The following is a 22511-nucleotide window of genomic DNA, read 5'->3' on the forward strand; positions in this document are numbered from 1 at the left end:
CTAGGAACTTCCTAATAAACTAGAATGTCGTAACTTTGGTTCTCTTCCGAGGAACTTCGACCTAATAAACTCCGAAGTCCTTTAAGTTGCACTCTCTTCCTAAACACAAGTTTGAATAAGTGAATGGCAAATGGTGGTTCAATTACGTGGTTGTGAAGTCAAGAGTTATGTCTTTCCTACCGTTGGAGTTGCTCCATTTTCTGGATTTGAAGTCAAGAGTTGACTTTCCAACCCATGGGGTTGCTCCATTTTCTGGATTTTGCAAATATATATATATATATATATATATATATATATATATATATATATATATATAGGTATAGATATAGTATTTTTTTTTTTAAAAATCAATGTGATGGTTAAAAAAATATTTACAAATTTACTTGACAGGAGTCAGATTCAATTGAAATATTGGATTTTGAAGGTTTTTATTTTTTATTTTTTTATTAAAAAAAAAAACTTTAAATTTTAAGTATTAAAATTATTTTTTCAAGAAACAATTTCAATATATATGTATGTTATTAAAATTTTAATTTTAATAAACAATTTTAATGTAAATTTATTTAAAATTATTTCTTTAAAAAATAATTTCAAATTTTAATATTTAAACTATAGTTGTTTCTTAAAAGACGCAACATGTTATTGATGATGTGTTAAAAAAGTATCCCATATTCAAAAATGGTTTTTGAACCACCATGTATTAAAAAATATTATATTTTTTTTGCTCAAAATCCCCTTCATCTCCTGCATAAGTAATTTTCTCATATTTGATTGTATTATAAAAAATAACTAATAAAATAAAATATAATAAAATTAATTAGGAATTTTCTCGGAAGACAGCATGTTATTGCGACCAAATTTCCATGGCCCAAGTATATTTGAGAATAGATTTTCAACGGTCAAATTTTTAAAAATATTGTATTTTTTTTTTTCCCCAAAATCCCCTCCATTTCGTGTATAAATGTCTCTACATCAAGCTAAACTCCTCAACCATTCTTCCAATTCTATGATCATGACCCAACTCATGGCTTCCTTGTTCATCCTTGTTCTAGCTCTTCTCTATAATTCACATGTTTGGGGTTCCCCTTTGGTTGGAGGAGAGACACAAGAAAGAAACGAAGCAGTGGCTCTTCTAAGGTGGAAAGCCAACCTTGATAACGAAAGCCAAACCTTCCTGTCTTCTTGGTTTGGAAGCAGCCCTTGCAACAATTGGGTTGGGATTGCTTGTTGGAAGCCGAAGCCCGGAAGCGTCACGCACTTAAACCTTAGCGGTTTTGGTTTGAGAGGTACACTCCAAAATCTCAGTTTCTCATCAATCTCCAACCTCCTTAGTTTCAATCTTTATAACAACTCATTCTATGGAACCATTCCCACCCATGTTAGTAAACTTTCCAAACTCACCAACCTTGATTTGTCCTTCAATCATCTGGTAGGATCAATTCCTGCTTCCATAGGAAACTTGGGAAACTTGACTGCTTTGTACCTTCACCATAACCAACTCTCTGGTTCCATTCCTTCAGAAATTGGACTCTTAAAATCCCTTATCATTGTTGATCTTTCAGATAATAATCTCAATGGTACAATCCCTCCTTCCATAGGAAACTTGATCAACTTGGCCACCCTATCCCTTTCTGGTAACAAACTTTTCGGGTCCGTCCCTTGGGAAATTGGACAGCTAAGATCTCTTACCAGTCTAAGTTTGTCGAATAATAGTTTCACGGGTCCAATCCCTTCTTCCCTGGGAAACTTGGTCAATTTAACCGTTTTGTGCTTCCTTAATAACAAATTTTCTGGCCCCATTCCTTCAAAAATGAATAATCTTATTCATTTGAAAGCTTTGCAATTGGGTGAGAATAAATTCAGTGGCCATTTGCCGCAACAAATATGCCTTGGTGGAGCTCTTGAAAATTTTACAGCTCATAACAATAATTTCACTGGCCCTATCCCAAAGAGCTTGAGAAACTGCTCCACACTTTTCAGAGTTAGGCTTGAAAGCAACCAACTTACAGGAAATATATCAGAGGATCTTGGTATATATCCAAACTTAAATTATATTGATTTAAGTAACAACAATTTGTATGGTGAGCTTTCTTATAAATGGGGACTATGCAAAAACTTGACATTCTTGAAAATCTCCAACAATAATATTTCTGGTACAATTCCTCCTGAGCTTGGGAATGCAGCTCGATTACATGTACTTGACCTATCTTCAAATGGTCTACACGGGGACATTCCAAAGAAATTGGGTAGCTTGACATTATTGTTTGATTTGGCTCTGAGTAACAACAAACTTTCAGGCAACCTTCCTTTGGAAATGGGAATGCTATCTGATTTTCAACATCTTAACTTGGCATCAAACAACTTAAGTGGCTCAATTCCTAAACAACTAGGAGAGTGTTGGAAATTACTGTCCTTGAATTTGAGCAAGAATAATTTTGAAGAAAGCATTCCATCTGAGATCGGCAATATGATCTCTCTTGGAAGTCTCGATCTTAGTGAAAATATGCTTACAGGAGAAATACCACAGCAGCTTGGCAAATTGCAGAACCTAGAAATATTGAATCTCTCTCATAATGGACTCTCTGGTTCTATACCATCCACTTTCAAGGATATGCTGGGCCTTAGTTCTGTTGATATATCGTACAACCAATTAGAGGGTCCTCTTCCCAACATCAAAGCCTTTCGAGAGGCTTCGTTTGAGGCACTTAGAAACAATAGTGGCTTGTGTGGAACTGCTGCTGTTCTGATGGCCTGTATCTCCTCTATAGAGAACAAAGCTAGTGAGAAGGACCATAAAATTGTGATTTTGATCATAATCCTTATCTCGAGCATTCTATTTCTTCTCTTCGTTTTCGTGGGACTTTATTTTCTTCTTTGTCGAAGGGTGAGGTTCAGAAAACACAAGTCAAGAGAGACTTGTGAAGATCTATTTGCATTATGGGGCCATGATGGAGAGATGTTGTATGAAGACATCATCAAGGTAACTAAGGAGTTCAATTCGAAATATTGCATTGGTGGGGGAGGATATGGAACGGTTTATAAGGCCGAGCTACCAACTGGTAGAGTTGTTGCTGTGAAAAAGCTTCATCCACAACAAGATGGGGGGATGGCTGACTTGAAAGCTTTTACTGCTGAGATTCGTGCTTTAACAGAAATGAGACATCGCAACATTGTGAAACTCTATGGGTTTTGTTCACATGCAGAACACACATTTTTAATTTATGAGTTTATGGAAAAGGGAAGCCTAAGACACATTCTAAGCAATGAGGAAGAAGCACTGGAATTGGACTGGAGCATGAGGCTGAATATTGTGAAAGGTGTCGCGGAGGCATTATCTTACATGCATCATGATTGCTCACCCCCTATAATTCATAGGGATATATCCAGTAGCAATGTTTTACTGGATTCTGAATACGAAGGTCACGTATCGGACTTTGGCACAGCAAGGCTCTTAAAGCCTGACTCCTCCAATTGGACCTCATTTGCAGGCACCTTTGGGTACACTGCTCCAGGTGAGTTTTCTTTGCACCTTTCTTCTTTCATAGTTGCACCAGCAAGATGATCCAAAGCTGATTACTATTGCATACATTTGAGTTGGCACCATATTATAGATTTAGTTTTTCATTAAAACATTATAGACTGGCAAATCTGCTTAGAATTTGATGAAACTATCTACAGTCCCTTCTTCCCGTGACCTGCAACTTTGAGGTCAAGACATGGCAATTTAATATCCTTTTGGTTTCCATTTTTGTTAGTTAATTTTTTTTAGGGCAATTTATTTGATTCTTAGCTATTAAATTCTAGGTTCCTTAAAGTTCTAAAGTAAAGAGTAGTAGTTTAAGTAAGCATGAGAAGTAACGTATGACTACATGCAAATTAATCATTATTAAGAAATTAATATTACATCATGATCACATCTTTTTTGCAGAGCTTGCTTACACATTGGAAGTGAATGATAAAACCGATGTTTTTAGTTTTGGAGTGGTAACATTGGAAGTGCTTATGGGAAGACATCCTGGTGATCTCATCTCATACCTATCATCCTCATCACCATCTTCTTCAACGTCTTATTTTTCACTGTTGAAAGATGTGTTAGACCCTCGCCTGTCACCTCCCACGGATCAAGTCGTTGAAGAAGTTGTCTTTGCTATGAAGCTAGCATTTACATGCTTGCATGCTAATCCCAAATCTCGGCCAACCATGCGACAAGTTTCTCAAGCACTATCCAGTAAGCAGAAGCCTCAGCAGCAGCAGCAGCAACAGGTTTCTAGCTCAGCATCTCAACCCAGCAGATCAATCTCAGCATCTCAACTTCCAGCTGAACTTCTCAACCTCCCAACCTCCTAACAGATTCTAGTTATGCTAACTATTTACTAGATTTAGAAAGTAACTCTTCTCTGTATGTTTGAATAAATAACTCTCCTCTGTATTCTATAAACAGAACACCCTTTATATCCTGAAATATAATAGCAAAGAGGAAGATGTTCTCTGTAATTCTTTCACTAAAATAGCTAAGTGAAAGAATTCTAATATCATATGAAGGGGAATATGTGACCCGCATTTTCCACGTATGTCCTCACTCGATAACGAAACTCATTTTTATAGGTTTAAAACTGTATTTTATAAAAAACTGGAGTCAGTCATTTATTTTTATATTTTTTTAAAGGGAAAATAAAATAAGAAACCAAAACCTTAAGAAAAATGATCCCTTAAACTTTTAAAAAAGCTTGTCTTTAAAAAATTTGAGTCTAGGTTTGGGAATCAGGTTAACTATTGGGAAAGTATTTTTAAATGTAGCACTCTTCTAAGCCCTAAAAATAAGTCTAACTAAGATGAGGGAAACATGTGATTAATAAATAAATCAAGAATATCAAAGAAAGTAAAGATGATCAAGTCTAAGGGCAAACAACATGCTATTCATAACTAAACAATCGTACCAAAAGAAACATTCATATAAGAAAAGGGGATTAGCATACCTGAGTTGCATCCCAAAGCATTTTCATGAAAACATCAAAGTTAGTTCCAAAAATAAAACACACAACTTGTATTTTACTCTAATATCTTAATCAAACAAGGTGAGTCACACAAACAACAAAAAAGATAATGCTAAACATGTTAACAATCACATACAAAGTAATACATAATGATCATAAATAAAGCAATATATCATTTCTGGAATTAAGATGCAAAGTTAAAGAAGTGTACCTGAAAAACATAATGCTTCCACATGACATGGGGGTTTAGATCAAAATTATAGTAATAAACAGTAAAGGAAAAAAATCCTAGCATGCTTGGTATTTAAATAGCATAACAAAAATAACTAGAATATACGGAAACATCAATTATCACACAAGTCATATATACAACTCCTACATAGACTAGTTTTTAATCAATAAACCAACAATGAATAATTGTAAACACATAAAATAGCATATTCAAAGGGACCCAAACATAAAGAACCTAGAACACAAGCTTACACTAAATTCATATTAAAACATGGAATTTTGAAAGTATAAATTAACAAAACAAATTAATGGAAACTAAACCTAAATAACTTAAGAATATATATAACAATCTCTAAATTATATCAAAAGACAATAAACTATAAACATATGAGATAACATAATCAAAGGAACCTAAACCTAAAAAGAAAATATATATATATATATAAGAACAAAAACTAGAATATGGAGTTTTGAAAGCATAAATTGACAAAAGAATTAATGGAAACTAACTCTAAACAAATTAAAAATATATTTATTAACCTTCAATTTAAATTAGTAAGCCAACAACAATAGATTATAGAAACATGGAATATCGAGATTAATGGGACAACAAAACTATCATTTTTAAAAGAAAGTAAACTAAGCATAATTGTAGACCCCGTAATTCTGCTCATGCGTTTTCCACTCGATGACGAGTTCAATTTTTACTTGAAAATGATTTTATATATATATATAAATGACTTGGAATAGCCGCTTATTTTTGTTTTATTTTTCAAAGGGTAAACAAAATATGAAAGAAAACCCTAAGTGTGACTCCTTATTTTGGAAAAGGTAGTCTGTGAAAAACCGAATCGAGCTCGGGGGTCAGGTTACTTATCGGGAAGGTATGGTAAAGACCGTAGCACCCCTCTAAGTCCCTAAAGTCGAGTCTCTACTAATAAAATGAAGCTGATGTGGCAATCAATAGGAAAATCAATGGATACTCAAATCAATCATGCACATATGGGAATCAAAACATGCATAGAGAATGACTAGAATGGGAGTGGATGCGTACTTGGGCCACGAATCAGCAATGCGCTATCATAAAAATGGGGTAAGTGTACAATAAAGAGCACAAAACATATCACATGCATCACCAAACAAAAATTAAAACTGTTCGAGAGAAAAATTGGATTTTTGAAATTTATTTGAAAATTGGAGTCTTAGAGATTATTTGAAAATTGGATTTTTAGGAATTAAATGTAAGAATGAGAATTTTAGAAATTAAATTTGAAAGAAATTGGAATTTTGAAAATTATTTGAGAGTTTGGGATTTAAAAAAAATTAAATTACAAAAATTGGGACTTTGGAAATTAAATTTTGAAAGAAATCAGAATTGAAAATTAAATTATAAAAATTGGAAATCTTGTAAATCATTTGAAGGCGGAATTTTTATAAATAAATGAATAAAATGATAATAATAATAATAATGACAATAATAAATAAGTAGCTGAATAAATGCGAGAATTGGAATATTGGAAACTGAAAATTAAGTTTGGAGATAGGAAAATTGGAATTTCAGAGAACTAAAATTTGAAATCGGAATTTTGAAGAATTATTTAAAGATGAAATTTTAAATAAATGAATAAGTGAATAAATAAATGAATGGAATAATAATAATGACGAAATAAAAATGATTGAATAAATAATTGCGAAAGTTAGAATTTTGGAAATTAAAAATTGAACTTAGAGATTGGAAATTTAAAGAATTATTTAGAGATGAAATTTTAAATAAACGAACAAATGAATAAATAAATGAATAGAATAACGAAAATAATAACGATTGGATAAATAATTGCGAAAGTTAGAATTTTAGAAATTGGAAATTCAATTTAGAGATTGGAAATTCAAAGGATTATTTAGAGATGAGATTTTAAATATATGAATAAGTGAATAAGTAAATGAATGAAATAATAATAATAACGAAAATAATCATTAAACAAATGAATGTGAATAGTGGAATTTTTTAGATTGGGAATTAGATTTGGAAGTCAGATTTTGAAGAATCGCTTAAAGATGAATTTTTTTTAAAAGAAATAAATAAATGGAATAAAAATAATAATAATAATGAAAATAATACTTAAACGAATGAACGTGAATAGTAAAAATTTTGAAATTGAAAATTAAATTTGAAAAACGGAATTTTGAAAAATTGAACTTTAATGATTGGAATTTTTAAAGGAAATAAATAAATAAATAAATGAAATAATGATAATAATAACGAAAATAATATTTAAACGAATGAATGTGAATAGTGGAATTTTTTATATTGGAAGTCAGATCTTTGAAAAATTGAACTTTAATGATTGGAATTTTTAAAAGAAATAAATAAATAAATATGGAATAATAATAATAATAACAAAAATAATATTTAAACGAATGAATGTGAATAGTGGAATTTTTTATATTGAAAATTAAATTTGGAAGTCAGATTTTTGAAGAATTGAACTTTAATGATTGAGATTTTTAAAATAAATAAATAAATAAATATGGAATAATAATAATAATAACAAAAATAATGTTTAAAAAAATGAATGTGAAAATTGGAATTTTTGAGATTTGAAAATTAAATTTGGAAGACATAATTTTGAAAAATTGTTTAAAGATTGGAAATTTTAAAATAAATAAATAAATATATGAAATAATAATAATAATAATAACGAAAATAATAATTAAATAAATGAATGTGAAAATTGGAATTTTTGAGATTTGAAAATTAAATTTGGAAGACGGAATTTTGAAAAATTGTTTAAAGATTGGAATTTTTAAAATAAATAAATAAATAAATGGAATAATAATAATAATAATAATAATAATAATAATAATAACGAAAAAAATAATAATTAAATCAATGAATGTGAAAATTGGAATTGAAAATTGTATTTGAAAGGAATTAGAATTTTGGAAATTAAATTTGAAAGAAATTGGAATTTCAGAAATTAGAGTTTTGGAGATTATTTCAAAATTAATTAATTCTTTTTTTAAAAAAAATAAAATAAAATAATGAAGTTTTGGAAATTAAGCCTAAAAATTGGAGATTTGGAGATTAAATTAAAATTTTGAATTTTGAAAACTAACTCTGGAAATTGAAAATTTGAAAATTACTCGAAAATGGAAACCTTGGAAATCATATTTTTTTTTAAAAAAAAAAAGGAAATTGAGAAATTAAACTTTGGAAATGAGGATTTTGAAAGTTAAATTTGGAAGTTAAAAAAATGGAAAATTACACCTTAATATCAAAGATGAATAATTTGAATAAATAAATAAATATAAGAATAAAAGGGTAGGGGTTGTTGGGGATGTGGGCCAAGGGTGGCCATGCAAGGTGGGGGACATTTGGATATGGGCCCAAGGTTGGACATGGGTCCAACCAACTTTTTGGGCAGCTGGGCTTCCAGCAGGCTGGGCATTTGGGTCACCATAGTTTTATTCTATAGCACCATTTAGTAGACTGCAGCACTGGTATTAGATCTCTTGTGTAGACCAAGACTTTTATCTCCAAGTTGCAGTGCCAACATCCTTTAATTTGTAAGGGTTCATATGGTTATCTCGCCATTTTCCATAGTCCATTGCCATGAGAGTACGACAGAGTGAGGCTAGCATAGGGGTTCCTCGGGTAGAAAATGACGATCTTGTTGCCATGCTGGGTATCAATAAGCAGAACATCAAGCGAACTAGCGTCGGCAAGTAGGATTGGCATCGAAAAGGACACCGCCATGAGCCTACCATCGTCACGTTTCTTCACCTAGTACGTCACCGGCGACGGCAGGAAGAAGACGAACTTCGCCGCTAAATGCAAGACCATGCACCCCATTCCTCCCAAAATGGTGGCTGGAGTCACAACTCATTGACGAAGAAAACAACCCAAATGCATGTGTAGACAGAAAACAAAAGAAAGGGAGAGCGAGAAAGAAGAGAGAGCTTTCTGGGTTTGTTCTTAAATGTAGAGAGAGAAAATGTGGTGAAATGAGTGGATGTATATAGATGTGGTGTGTATAGGAGATGTGGAGACTGAGTAGTAAATTATTATGGGTATGAATAGTGTGAGCTTAAGAGTGGGATGAATGATGCATGGTGACGGGTATGATGGTGTGTATATAAAAAAAACAGAGTGATGAGGTTTCCATGCATAGCATTAGGGAAATGGGCATATAGGTGATGAATGAGGGTGAAATGAGGAAACGAGTATGGGGAATGGGTTTGGAGGATGAGTAGAGGCACTCTTACCATGCGTATCAAAAGAAACAACTTCGCAGTGGATTAAAAACAGAGGATATTCACAAGAATAGAGCATAAAAATATAGCAAGCCCTTCAAATATTAAACCAAAAATCAACAGACCACAACAACCCAACAAACAGAATTAAAAATCAAAGAGAATGAGATACGAAAGGTATGAAGAGTGAAAAACAAGCAGCAGGTAGAATAGAGAAGATGAGATGAATAACACAACCAATGAAGTGTGATGAAAATGCAGTGGTGTAGTGATAGGAAAATATAATGAGAAGAGCATGCCCCTAGGTCCAAGACTCATGAAACTCCCAAACAATGAATGTATATACTAAAGGGCCCCTATCCCGATGTGAAAAATGTGAGCAAGGGGATAAGAAAGAAAGGTTATAATGTGCGTGCGAGGCTCAATGGGCTAGCAACGGACTATATATATTAAAAGGGTGAAAAGGTACATGGCTAACCGAAATGAAGGCCACCCATCCTACAACCACAGTCTCAAACATCATGCTCTCAAACCCTTAAATGATCAATACTAAAGATCAATGTCCATCTGATATAACCACGTCAACCCTTTGGAATCATGCGTCGAACCATACTGCAAATGCTCCGCAATAATCTCAAAGGAAATCCTCTCAAAGCAAAGCAAATGACGATCTCATCAGGCACAACTGCTCATCACAAGCTAACTCTCATCATACAAGATCAATCTCTATACTCATGGCAGAATAAGTGACAGTCTATCAAGTAATCGACCAATCCTCACATCGTAAGCCACCCAAAAATGGTAAGCCATCCCTCACCACACGAGATCAACCCTGGGCTCAAACTCCTCACACTCTACCTGGTCGGATCAAAGAAATGATATACAAAGCTAGAACACCTAGGGATGGAAAGGTCATGTAATGGTCTCAAGGGTGACGTTGTGTAATGCTCACACTGGATGGATGTAGGTCAAAGCAAAGTCAAGGTGTGAGAGTGTGTAAGACACTGCTCTGATCATAAGAAGATGGGTCATAGTCTCAAACTCCCTAGGTCAAATCTCCGATCCTAGGCTAATAGGCTCAATATCCTCCATGATAGGTCAGACCTCAAGACCTCAAGGTGCAAGTGAAGAAATGTCTCAAATCAAAAGTACAACACATCATATGATATATGGTCCTATGGTAGCAATCTAAAACTGGATAAATGACAAAAACTCTAAAGTCATAGAGGTGTCCACTATGAGATGGCTACTGATTACTACTCAAAAAGTGTTATTTTGTAGCTTATAATTAACTCTTTTAAACACTTTTGAGTAGTAGTTATTACCTTTTAACCCAATTAGCATATTAAGTACCTTTGCAATCGGTTCTAATCAAATTGTGTTAAGTTTTGGTGTTTTTGATAGTATTTTGATCACCAAAGCAATCCAAGATTGAGGAGAGTTCTATGGAATCCATGGCAAAGCAATTGGAAGCTCATTTACATGAAGAACCTAATCTTTGAAGCTTTATAAGTCCTTTTCCATAAGCAAATCATGAATGCAAGGAGGGAAAGCAGAGAGAGAAATCTAATATGAAGAATTCAAGAGGACATCAACTGTTGGACACTTGTGGAGTACTTTTTGGAGTCCATTTCATGTATACTATATGTCGTTTTGAAGCTCGAGAAGTCAGAAATCCAACGCTTCAAACAGTGCTCGGATCGGAGTTGAAATGAAGAAGTTATAGCCATTGGAAGCCAATCACACCAAGCTGAAGGCCAATTTCGCAGTTGCGAAATCAGCCTTTGGCTGCGAAATCACAAGGTGATCGCTACAAAATGGGCCTTTGGCTGCGAAATGGAGACCTTCAGCTTGCGAAATTCATAGCCCATCTTGCATGCCTGCGAAATCCTCCTGAGTGCTTTCAGATATTTGCGACCGACACTTTTAGATTTTTTCTTCAGATATTTGTTGTTTAAATCCCCATTTCCTCCTTGTAATCCACCAATCATAGGATTCCTTAGTTAATAAGTAAGAACAAAGGGTGAATAACCTCACATATTTAGTTTGTAATTTTCTTTGTAAACAGAATCTCGGGAGCTTGTTCTCAGAGACAACTTTTTGTATAGTTTTGAAGGAAGTAATATACAGAGCTTTGCTCTGCCTTATCTACTCACTTTGATTGTATTTTTCTTACTAGCCAAACAAGCTCTGAGGATGTTTCCTCAGAGAATGAGTGGCTAGGATTTTTGTTTCTTGGAGCTAAGGTAGCTGGGTAAGGTGCCGAGTGCAAGAATTGGTAGTTTTATTGTTTCAGCTATTAAGGAAGAGAAAGTGTGACCCGTTATTGGTTTCTATGTTTTTAGTTAACTTAAAACGCTTTTAAATCACTTGGGCCAACACTTGGTAAGGCAAGTGGTCTCCGTTCATTGAGATACACTAGTTTATCTCTTGCGAGCCTTTGGGAGGTGGTTTAAAGGTAGGATTTTCTAGAATGGCCAACACTTGGTAAGCTTTTGGACTCCAAGGAGACATCCATTAGTTATCTCTTGCGAGCTTGAGAAGGGAAACCCAAGGTTAAGGATGACCTTGAATGGTAAATGCTAGGTGAGAGGCACGCCATTGCAAGATGTATCAGTGAGAGGGATTTAGTATTTGAACCCATTAAGGGGAAGCATCTGTATCACACCGGTTAGAGAAATAACTATATGTTAATTCTCTAATGCGAGGAAAAGATTCAAGTGACCGGAACTCTGTTATTGTATTAGGAGCCTGACCCCAGTGATCCTAAAACTCCAAGAAACACTTTTCTTTATAAGTAACTTCCGTTACTTTCTTTTTAGTTAGCTTAAAACCAACCATTTCTAAACCAAAGTTTATGTTTTCTTTTAAAGCTAACCTTGAAATGAAAAAGCATCAATTCAACTTTGAATTAATGTCAATAGTAAGTTGAAAACCCTTCCCAGTGAACGATCCTAGAGCCACTATGCTATGCTAGCTGAGGCTATCCTAGGTTATAAATTTTGTTGATTACTCCTGTTTGAGGGCCAAAATCAAGGTACACCAGCTAGGCACGAATCAGCTACAAATGTGACTAAAGAATCTTTATTAGTAATCCAAAAAATGAATGAGGTGTGAAAAACAACCCTGTCATGAGATCGATACTCCATCTATAACAAAATATCCTTTATTCACTTTCACCCGAGCTCCATAAAAAAAAATGATAAGGTGACAAAGGTGGACCTCTCAAAACTGGTGTAAATGTGAAAACATACCTTTCACCTCTTTATAATGAAAATATTGGGTTGAAAATTGAAATAGGCAAATCGACCAAAGAATGAAGTATTGAGCCCATGACATGTGGAGAATATGAAAAAGTGAGCATAATCAATGAGCATATCCCAAAACGTCAAGTAGAAAGTGACAACAAACCGAAATAATGCTAACTCAAGAAAGGAAATCTATCTAAAACCCCTAAGAAGAAAGTATGGCAAACTCAATGAGTGACAGGAAGAAACCAAAATCATACAACAAGGGGTGGTCCAACTGATACTCAAACTCGCACCGATATCTAAGCACTCTCAACTGGAGACCAAAAGATGGAGTATGGGATCCAAACTGTAACTAAAGAGGCTCTAAAGGCCCTCAGATGCATCTACGTGTAGGGAAGAAAGTCTTGATCGAAAGATCTAAGGCTCAACCTACAAGGTCAAGGTGGCTCTAAAAAGAAAATTGGTAGACTTTAAAGGATCCTTAGTAGAAGCGATCATACCCTCTAATGGTATGCAACCCTCTGCACGCCTCCAAAGAGATGGGGCGCTTCCATGCAAGGTGGTCATCACCTCCACACATGCACTACCTCGAAATCCCAGGGGACTTCCTATGGTGAAAGCTCTCACAACTCTCAGCACTTAGTAGTCGACTAAAGTGCACAGTGAGTGGTGTAGGTGCATCCGAAAATCCTATCAAACTAAGCAGAGAGAAAACACACTAGTCACACAAATATCCTCAAATCTAGCTCTGGGCTATACAGATCTTCAATGATCAGACTCCAATTGACATCAAAGTGTCATTCTCCTCCAGAATGCTCCCAAACATCGGTAGAGCCCGTCGCTAGACCCTACTCCTAATTTCTGGTTCGGTCATAGTAACAAACACACACAAGGCCTCACACTTGCAAAAGTGAGAACTGGAATGAAGGGAATGACCAAAACCAAGAGAGTTGGAGGTAAGGGGATAGATGTGCGGCCCACATGGACATATGACATGCAGTCATATAGAAGAAAGGCAATCATGCAACATACAGTCAAGCAGAGTACAAAATATATCACTCATGTACACATACAAGCTATGACAATCAGGTGAAAAGTGATACAGACATCATGCTCAAAGATGATCAAGAGAATATACAAACAAGTGAGTCAATGTGTCAAATCAAGCAATATATAACAATGAATCCATACATGCAAGGCGATCAAAACAATCATGGCAAAAATCAGAATCATTATGCTAAGCAAAGCAAGATAAGCAATCAATGTAATCAGCATGTCAATATCTTAAACAAATATAGCAATGAAGTACTGAAGAAATAGCTATCTTGGAATCCTCAATCAAGACAAATCAATCATCACAATCAGCATGTCAAATATATCAAACAAATATACCAATGAAGCATAAAGAAAATCACTATATCAAAGTCCTCAACCAAGATAATCAACCAACACGATCAACATGTCAATGTCCCAAGTGAAAACAAACAACCAAGCATGCATCCAATGGTATCGAGAACTCTCAATGTGCAATCAAGAGATACGTGCCCACTAATCAACTCATCAAATGCCACATTTGCTTCATCTTAAGTTCAAGCTTGACCCTCTAAACGTTCCCTAGTGGAGTCGCCATTTTGTGGACCCCGCATTTTGCTCAATGTGTTCCCACTCGATGGCGAAACTTGCATTTTGTTTTATTTGGTGAAAATTTGATTTTTAGAAAAAGACTTAAGAGTCGCCACTTATTTTTGTTTTATTTTTTTAAAGGGAAAACAAAATAAGAAAGAAAAACCCTAAGTGTGACTCCTTATTTGGAAAAGCAGGTTTGTGAAAAATCGAGTCGGGGTTCGGGAGTCAGGTTACTTATCGGGAAAGTAGATCGGTCATTATCAGTTCAGTTGAGTTGAGTTGGGATTGCACCTATATCGATCGATCATTCATCTGGTTAGTTTAGTTTTGAGTTAGCGTTGTACCTATATTGATCGGTCATTCATCCTATCAGTTTGAGTTTAGTTTGAGTTTTTAGGACCGCACTTATATCGATCGGTCATTTTCTGTGTCAATTAGGGTTTTCGGGGCTGCACCTATATCGATCGGCCATCTTCCTATCATTTCCTTTTCTGTTTGAGTTTTTCGGGACCACACCTATATCGATCGGTCATTCATCCTATCAGTTCGAGTTTTGAGTTTGAGTTTTTAGGACTGCACCTATATCAATAGGTCATTTTTTGTGTCAGTTTGAGTTTTCGGGGCCGCACCTATATCGATTGGCCATCTTCCTATCATTTTCATGTCAGTTTGAGTTTTCGAGACCTCACCTATATCGATCGATCATTCTTCTTGTCAGTTTTTGTTCAATTTGAGTCGAGACCGCACCTATATCGATCGGTCATCATCTTATCAGTTAGAGTTCGGGGCCACACCTACATCAATCGGCCATCTTCATGTCAGTTTCGTTCCGTTTGAGTCAGGACCACACCTATATTGATTGGTCATCATCTTGTCTATTTCAGTTTGAGTCGGGGCTGCACCTATATCGATCGATCGTTCATTGTTTTGTCTATTTGAGTTTGAGTCGGGACCGCATCTATATCGACCGATCATCATCTTGTTAGTTCGAGTTTGTGTTTTGGGGCCGCACCCATATCGATCGGCCATATTCCTATCATTCACCCTGTGTTCAGTTTGAGTTTTCGGGATCATATCTATATCGATCGATCATTATCTTGTCAGTTTGAGTCGGGGTCGCACCTATATCAATCGACCATCTTTCTATCATTTCCATGTCAGTTTGAGTTTTCGGGACCGCACCTATATCGATCGATCATCATCTTATCAATTCGAGTTTGTGTTTTAGGGCCGCACCCATATCGATTGGTCATATTTCTATCATTTTGTGTTCAGTTTGAGTCAAGACTGCACCTATATCGATTGGTCATCACCTTGTTAGTTTGAGTTTGCGTTTTGGGGTCACACCCATATCAATTGGCCATATTCCTATTAGTTTGTGTTCAGTTTGAGTTGAGACTGCACCTATATCGATAGACCATATTCCTATCCGTTTGTGTTCAGTTTGAGTCGGGACCGCACCTATATCAATTGATCATTGTTTTGTCAAATTGAGTTGAGTTTTGTTCGCTTCTAAGTCGCATTTGCATAGTTGAGTCTTGTTCGATTTAGTGTCACCATCATTTTTCTCTAGTTTCGGCTTTCAGAGCCATTGTACCTGTTCATTTAGGCACCTATAGTCACTGACATCTTTCCATGTTTTTAACGTTCAAAGTCGTTCTTCCTTAGCCATATCATTCAGAGTCACAGTCCTTAGCATTCATGTTCACTAGCACTACACATCCTACCTTCATGGGTTTGCACTTGACCTCATTTTCATCACCTTGTCACCTTGTCACCCTGTGCTTATTGCCTATTCTTCATTGCTCTTCCAGATTCCCATTTTCACTACACATGACACGATCCTTCGAGTTTGTGACACGTATTTTGGTCATGTTTGTTGGACACCCTACACTTAGTATTCTCATGTAGTTCACATAGGGAGTCTCCTTTGGACGCATTCTTTCTTGTACTTCAGAGTGGTTCGACCGTTACTCATCTTTGATATGGTTTTTTGAGTCACTTTTGGAGACGTCTTAGAGGGAGCCTGGGTCCTTAGTGTGGCTTTAGAGACATTTTGAGACATTTTTTTCTCTCAGGATTAGAGTCTTTTTGTTCATCTGTTGGCTTGAGTAAATCCGTGTCTCACTAACATCCTTATAGGGTCTCATTTGTTCTTCGATAGAGTTCACTTCATTTCACTCACTATTCACACTTTCTTTTCACTCTAGTGTTCATATTTCATTACAACAACGAACTCTATCTAAGAGGGGCATATTTGTAGACCCCTTTTTGGGCTACCCGGGAGCTGGCTGAACATTTCATTTTTGGAGTAGGGGTTGGTTTCCGAAAGAGCAAGCCCCATGGGACGCATGGCCGAGGAAACCACCGCCTTGCCATGGTGGTGGTTGGGATAACAACTTATTTTCTGAGCCAAGAACAGTGAAGCTGGTAGCAGATAAGAGAGAGTTGGGGACTAAAAAAAATGGGGGATAGAGAAAAACGGGTTTTATGAGGGAGCTGGAGAAAAGGAGGGAACGAAACTGGGAGAGAAAAGAAACCAGAGAGCTAGTTGGAAGGGAAGAAAACTAGACGAGGAGAAGAAGGAGATGGGAAAGACAAAGTACCAGGGTGATGGTTAGAGGAGCGCCGCCAGTGCCATTTGTTTGGGATTTTGCCGACTGTGAGCTATTCAAAGAGAGGCGCGATTCAAAAGCTTTTCACCAGTCGAGCTGCGTCCATACATCAATGGCGTTCATTTCTTTCGTTGGGTGAGTTCTTTTTGCTTCCGTCTTCTTTATTTTCGCTTGGCAAGAGTTTGATGAATCTGGTGTTGATGGTGGGCCTATAGCAGAGTCGTTGGTCCCAAAGTTAAATGTTTTCTCTAAACATATGTCAACTAACGTTGGGGTCCAAGTGTCAGAAGTAGAAATTAAAGATTTAGTGGCTGCATCTATAGTTTTGAAAGGCCTTGGAAGCCTTCTTTTTATCTTTGGCAGTTCTCTTGGAGCGCATCTCTCACTTCTTCATCAGGCAATTGTCATTCCTATCTTGTATGACTTTTACAACTATGATGTTGACATAGAAGGCTGAAGGCTGAAGTACCACCTGGATATAGGGAATTAGAAAATTCAATAAAAATGTTTGGCCTCATAAAATTTAGAGAAAGCATTTGGAGATGGGCCCCGTTCCTACATGCAACCCAAAAAGCCATCCTCTTAATCCATCATCTTTTGGTCAAATGGTACATGGCTTGGTAAAACCATTCAAGTGAACCACGTGTCTTTTTTTTATTATTATTCTTCATGATTTGATATAAAAAATTAACTTCCATATTTGTAATTTTCAAGCTTAATTTTCCAAAACTCTATTTCCTAAATTTAATTTTCATAACTTCCATTCCCAAATAATTTTCCAAAGTTTCAATTCCCAAATTTAAGTTTTTTTTTTTTTTTAAAGATTCTAATTCTTAAGTTTAATTTTCAAAACTCTAATTCTCAAATGATTTTTTTTTAACAAATTCCAATTTCTTTCAAAAATAATTTTCAAAATTCCAATTTTCATATTTATTTATTTAATCATTATTATTTTTGTTATTATTATCGTTTTATTTATTTATCCATTTATTTATTTATAAATTCTATCTTTAAATAATTCTTCAAAATTCCGATTTTCAAATTTAATTTCCAATTTCCAAAATTCCAATTTTCACATTTGTTTATTATTATTATTATTATTGTTATTATTATTATTTTATTTATTTATTTATTTTTTTAAAAAAATTCATCTTCAAATAATTCTTCAGAATTGTGATTTCTTTCAAATTTAATTTCCAAAATCCAATTTATTTTAAATTTAATTTCCAAAATTCCATTTCCTAAATTTAATTTTTAAAACTCCAATCTCTTTCAAATTTAATTTCCGGAATTTCAATTTCCTTCAAATTTAATTTCCAAAATTCAAATTCTTCAATTTAATTTCCAAAATTTCATTTCTTTCAAATTTAATTTCCAAAAATTCTGATTTCTTTCAAATTTAATTTCCAAAAATTCTGATTTCTTTGAAATTTAATTTCCAAAATCCAATTTCTTTTAAATTTAATTTCTAAAATTCCATTTCCTAAATTTAATTTTTAAAACTCCAATTTCTTTCAAATTTAATTTTCGGAATTCCGATTTCCTTCAAATTTAATTTCCAAAATTCAAATTCTTCAATTTAATTTCCCAAAATTTCATTTCTTTCAAATTTAATTTTCAAAATTTTGATTTCTTTCAAATTTAATTTCCAAAATCCAATTTCTTTTAAATTTAATTTCCAAAATTCCATTTCCTAAATTTAATTTTTAAAACTCCAATTTCTTTTAAATTTAATTTCCAAAATTCTGATTTCTTTCAAATTTAATATCCAAAATCAAATTTCTTGTAAATTTAATATCCAAAATTCAAATTCTTAAATTTCATTTTTCAAAACTCCGATTTTCAAGTAATCTTCGAGACTCCAATTTTTCAAATAAATTTCAAAAATCCAATTTTCTCAAATAGTTTTAATTCCGCTCTGGTTTTCAAATAATCTTCTGCTCCTCTTGATTTTAATAACTAGTGAATGAATTTTTCATAATTCCAAAATAATGGAATTCGTGATATTAATTCATGAAAAATAAATTGGGCTTTGGTGGGGGCCCTACATATGAGATTTCTTTTCTGATTGTTAATTGCTATGTCTAATGAATATTGTTTGATTTTTGTTATGATATTTGACATACATGCTGATTACTACTCAAAAAGTGCTATTTTATAGCTTGTAATTAACTCTTTTAAACACTTTTAAGTGGTAGTTATTACCTTTTAACTCAATTAACATATTAAGGACCTTTGCAATCATTTATAATCAAAGTGTGTAAGTTTTGGTGTTTTTGTTAGTAAATTGATCACCAAAGCAATCCGAGATTGAGGAGAGTTCTTTGGAATCCATGGCAAAGCAATGGAAAGCTCAGAAACATGAAGAACCGAAGCTTTGAAGTCCTTTGTCATAAGCAAATCCGGAATGCAAGGATGGGAAGCAAAGAGAAATCTAACATGAAGCATTCTAGATGACAGTCATGTCAGCCACTTTTGGAGCACTTCCTGGAGTTCAATTTATGCATGCTATATGTCATTTCGAAGCTCAGGAAGTCAATAATCAAATTCTTCAAACGGTGCATGATTCGGAGTTGAAATGAAGGAGTTACAACCATTGGAAGCCGATCACTCCAAGTTGAAGGCAGATTTTGCACGGCTGCGAAATCAGCCTTGGGCTGTGAAAATGGTGTCCTTTTGCTGCGAAATTTCATAGCCATTTTGCACAGTTGCAATGGAATTTCTCCTGAAGATTCCCGATATTTGCGATTGACATTTTGAGATTTTTTGCTTTAGATATTTGATGTCTAAATCCCCAAACTCTCCTTGTAACCCACCTATCATAGGATTCCTTAGTCTTTAAGTAAGAACAAAGGGTGAATAACCTCTTATATATAGTTTGTAATTTTCTTCACACAAGCATCAATAATCGATCTCTCGGGAGCTTGTTCTCAGAGACAACCTTTTGTATAAGAAATATATTTTACAGAGCACTTGCTCTGTTTTTCCTTCATATTTTTGTTTTCTCGTTCTTTTTATTTCTAGCTAATCAAACTGTGAGGATTTTTCCTCAGAGGATGAGTGGCTAGGCTCTTTGTCTCTTGGAGTGAAGAAAGTCGGGTAAGTTTCCTCATGCATAAATTGGAAGTTTTGTTGTTTTAGTTTTTAATGAAGAGAAAGTGTGATCCGTTAATGGTTTTTATCTTTTTAGTTAACTTAAAACGCCTTTAAATCACCTGGGCCAACACTTGGTAAGGCAAGTGATCTCCGTCCATTGAGATGCACTAGTTTATCTCTTGCGAGCTTTTGGGAGGTGGGTTGAAGGTAGGATTTTCTAGAATAGCCAACACTTGGTAAGCTTTTGGACTCTAAGGAGACATCCATTAGTTATCTCTTGTGATCTTGTGAAGGGAAATCCAAGGTTAAGGATCACCTTGAATGGCAAATGCTAGGTGAGAGGCACGAGTCATTGCAAGATGCATCAGTGAAAGGGATTTAGTGTTTGAACCCATTAAAGGGAAGCATCTGTACCACACCGGTTAGAGAATTAACTATATGTTAATTCTCTAATGCGAGAAAAAGAAACAAGTGACCGGAACTCCCTTTTTGTATAAGGAACCCGAGCCTAGTGATCTAAACTCCAAGAAGCACTTTTCTTTGTAATTAAAATCAGTTGCTATTATTTTTGGTTAGCTTAAAACCAATCCTTTTTCCACCAAAGATTATGTTTTCTTTTAAAGCTAACCTTGAAATGAAAAAACACCAATTCATCTTTTAATTAATATCAATTGTGAAGTGAAAACCCATCCCAGTGAACGACCCTAGAGCCACTATGCTATGCTAGCTAAGGCTATCCTAGTACATGGTGTAATAGGTTATAAATTTTGTTGATTACTCCCTTCTGAGGACCACAATCAAGGGACACCAGCTGGACACGAATCAAATGGTACCACTGTCAGGGACCATTGAGAGGACATGAATTAGCTGAGACACCAATTGGGAACGAATCACATGCGATATATTTTGTATTTGTTATTGCGTACTAACTCTGCTTCATAATAACTCTTTATTACCTGCTGCCAAGGTACGCCATCGCTCTCACTTTGTCCATTTCTTCATTATCATGACTTGCTTCTAGTTTGTGATCACTTTGGTATCAATTGATTTCCTTACCAATTGCTATGTTTGCTTCATCTTATTAGTAGAGACCCGTTTTTAGGGACTTAGAGGGGTGCTACGGTCTTTATCGTACCTTCCCGATAAGTAACCTGACTCCCGAACCCTGACTCGGTTTTTCACAGACTTGCTTTTCCAAATAAGGAGTCACACTTAGGGTTTTTCTTTCTTATTTTGTTTTCCCTTTAAAAAAATAAAACAAAAATAAGTGATGACTCCAAGTCTTTTTCTAAAAATCAAATTTTCACCAAATAAAACAAAAAACAAGTTTCACCATCGAGTGGAAACGCATCAAGCAAAATGCGGGGTCCACAAAATGGCGACTCCACTAGGGAACGTTTAGAGGGTTAAGCTTGAACTTAAGATGAAACAAATGTAGCATTTGATGAGTCGATTAGTGGGCACCTATCTCTTGATTGCACATTGAGAGTTCCCGATACCATTGGATGCATGCTTGGTTGTTTGTTTTCACTTGGGACATTGGCATGTTGATTGTGTTGGTTGATTATCTTGGTTGAGGACTTTGATATAGTGATTTTCTTTATGTTTCATTGGTATATTTGTTTGATACATTTGACATGCTAATTGTGATGATTGATTTGTCTTGATTGAGGATTCCAAGATAGTTATTTCTTTAGTACTTCATTGCTATATTTGTTTGAGATATTGACATGCTGATTACATTGATTGCTTATCTTGCTTTGCTTAGCATAATGATTCTGATTTTTGCCATGATTGTTTTGATTGCCTTGCATGTATGGATTCATTGTTATATATTGCTTGATTTGACACATTGATTCACTTGTTTTTATATTTTCTTGATCGTCTTTGAGCATGATGTTTGTATCACTTTTCACCTGATTGTCATAGCTTCTATGTGTACATGAGTGATATATTTTGTACTCTGCTTGACTATATGTTGCATGATTGCCTTTCTTCTGTATTACTGCATGTCGTATGTCCATGTGGGCCGCATATCTATCCCCTGACCTCCAACTCTCTTGGTTTCAGTCATTCCCTTCATTCCAGTTCTCACTTTTGCAAGTGTGAGGCCTTGTGTGTGTTTGTTACTCTGACCAAGCCAGAAATTAGGAGTAGGGTCTAGCGACGGGCTATACCGATGTTTGGGAGCATTCTGGAGGAGAACGACACTTTGATATCGTTTGGAGTCCAATCATTGAAGACCTGTATAACCTAGAGCTAGATTTGAGGATATTTGTGTGACCAGTGTGTTTTCTCTCAGCTTAGTTTGATAGGATTTTCGGATGAACCTACACCACTCATTGTGCACTTTAGTCGACTACTAAGTGCTGAGAGTTGTGAAAGCTTTCACCATAGGAAGTCCCCTGGGATGTCAAGGTAGTGCATGTGTGGAGGTGATGACC

At 35.0% G+C, this 22511-nt stretch overlaps 1 protein-coding gene across 1 annotated transcript; it reads left to right on the forward strand.

Annotated features, from left to right (window-relative positions):
• Positions 1-1017: 1017 nt before the first annotated feature.
• Positions 1018-4537, forward strand: LOC100265667 (MDIS1-interacting receptor like kinase 2). Its single transcript, XM_002274398.4, has 2 exons — positions 1018-3512; positions 3929-4537. Exons 1-2 carry the CDS (start codon positions 1025-1027, stop codon positions 4345-4347), a joined length of 2907 nt encoding a protein of 968 aa, XP_002274434.3. The 5' UTR covers positions 1018-1024; the 3' UTR covers positions 4348-4537.
• Positions 4538-22511: the final 17974 nt, after the last annotated feature.

This window comes from Vitis vinifera, chromosome 11, assembly GCF_030704535.1.
Source record: "Vitis vinifera cultivar Pinot Noir 40024 chromosome 11, ASM3070453v1".
Taxonomy (NCBI): Eukaryota; Viridiplantae; Streptophyta; class Magnoliopsida; order Vitales; family Vitaceae; genus Vitis; species Vitis vinifera.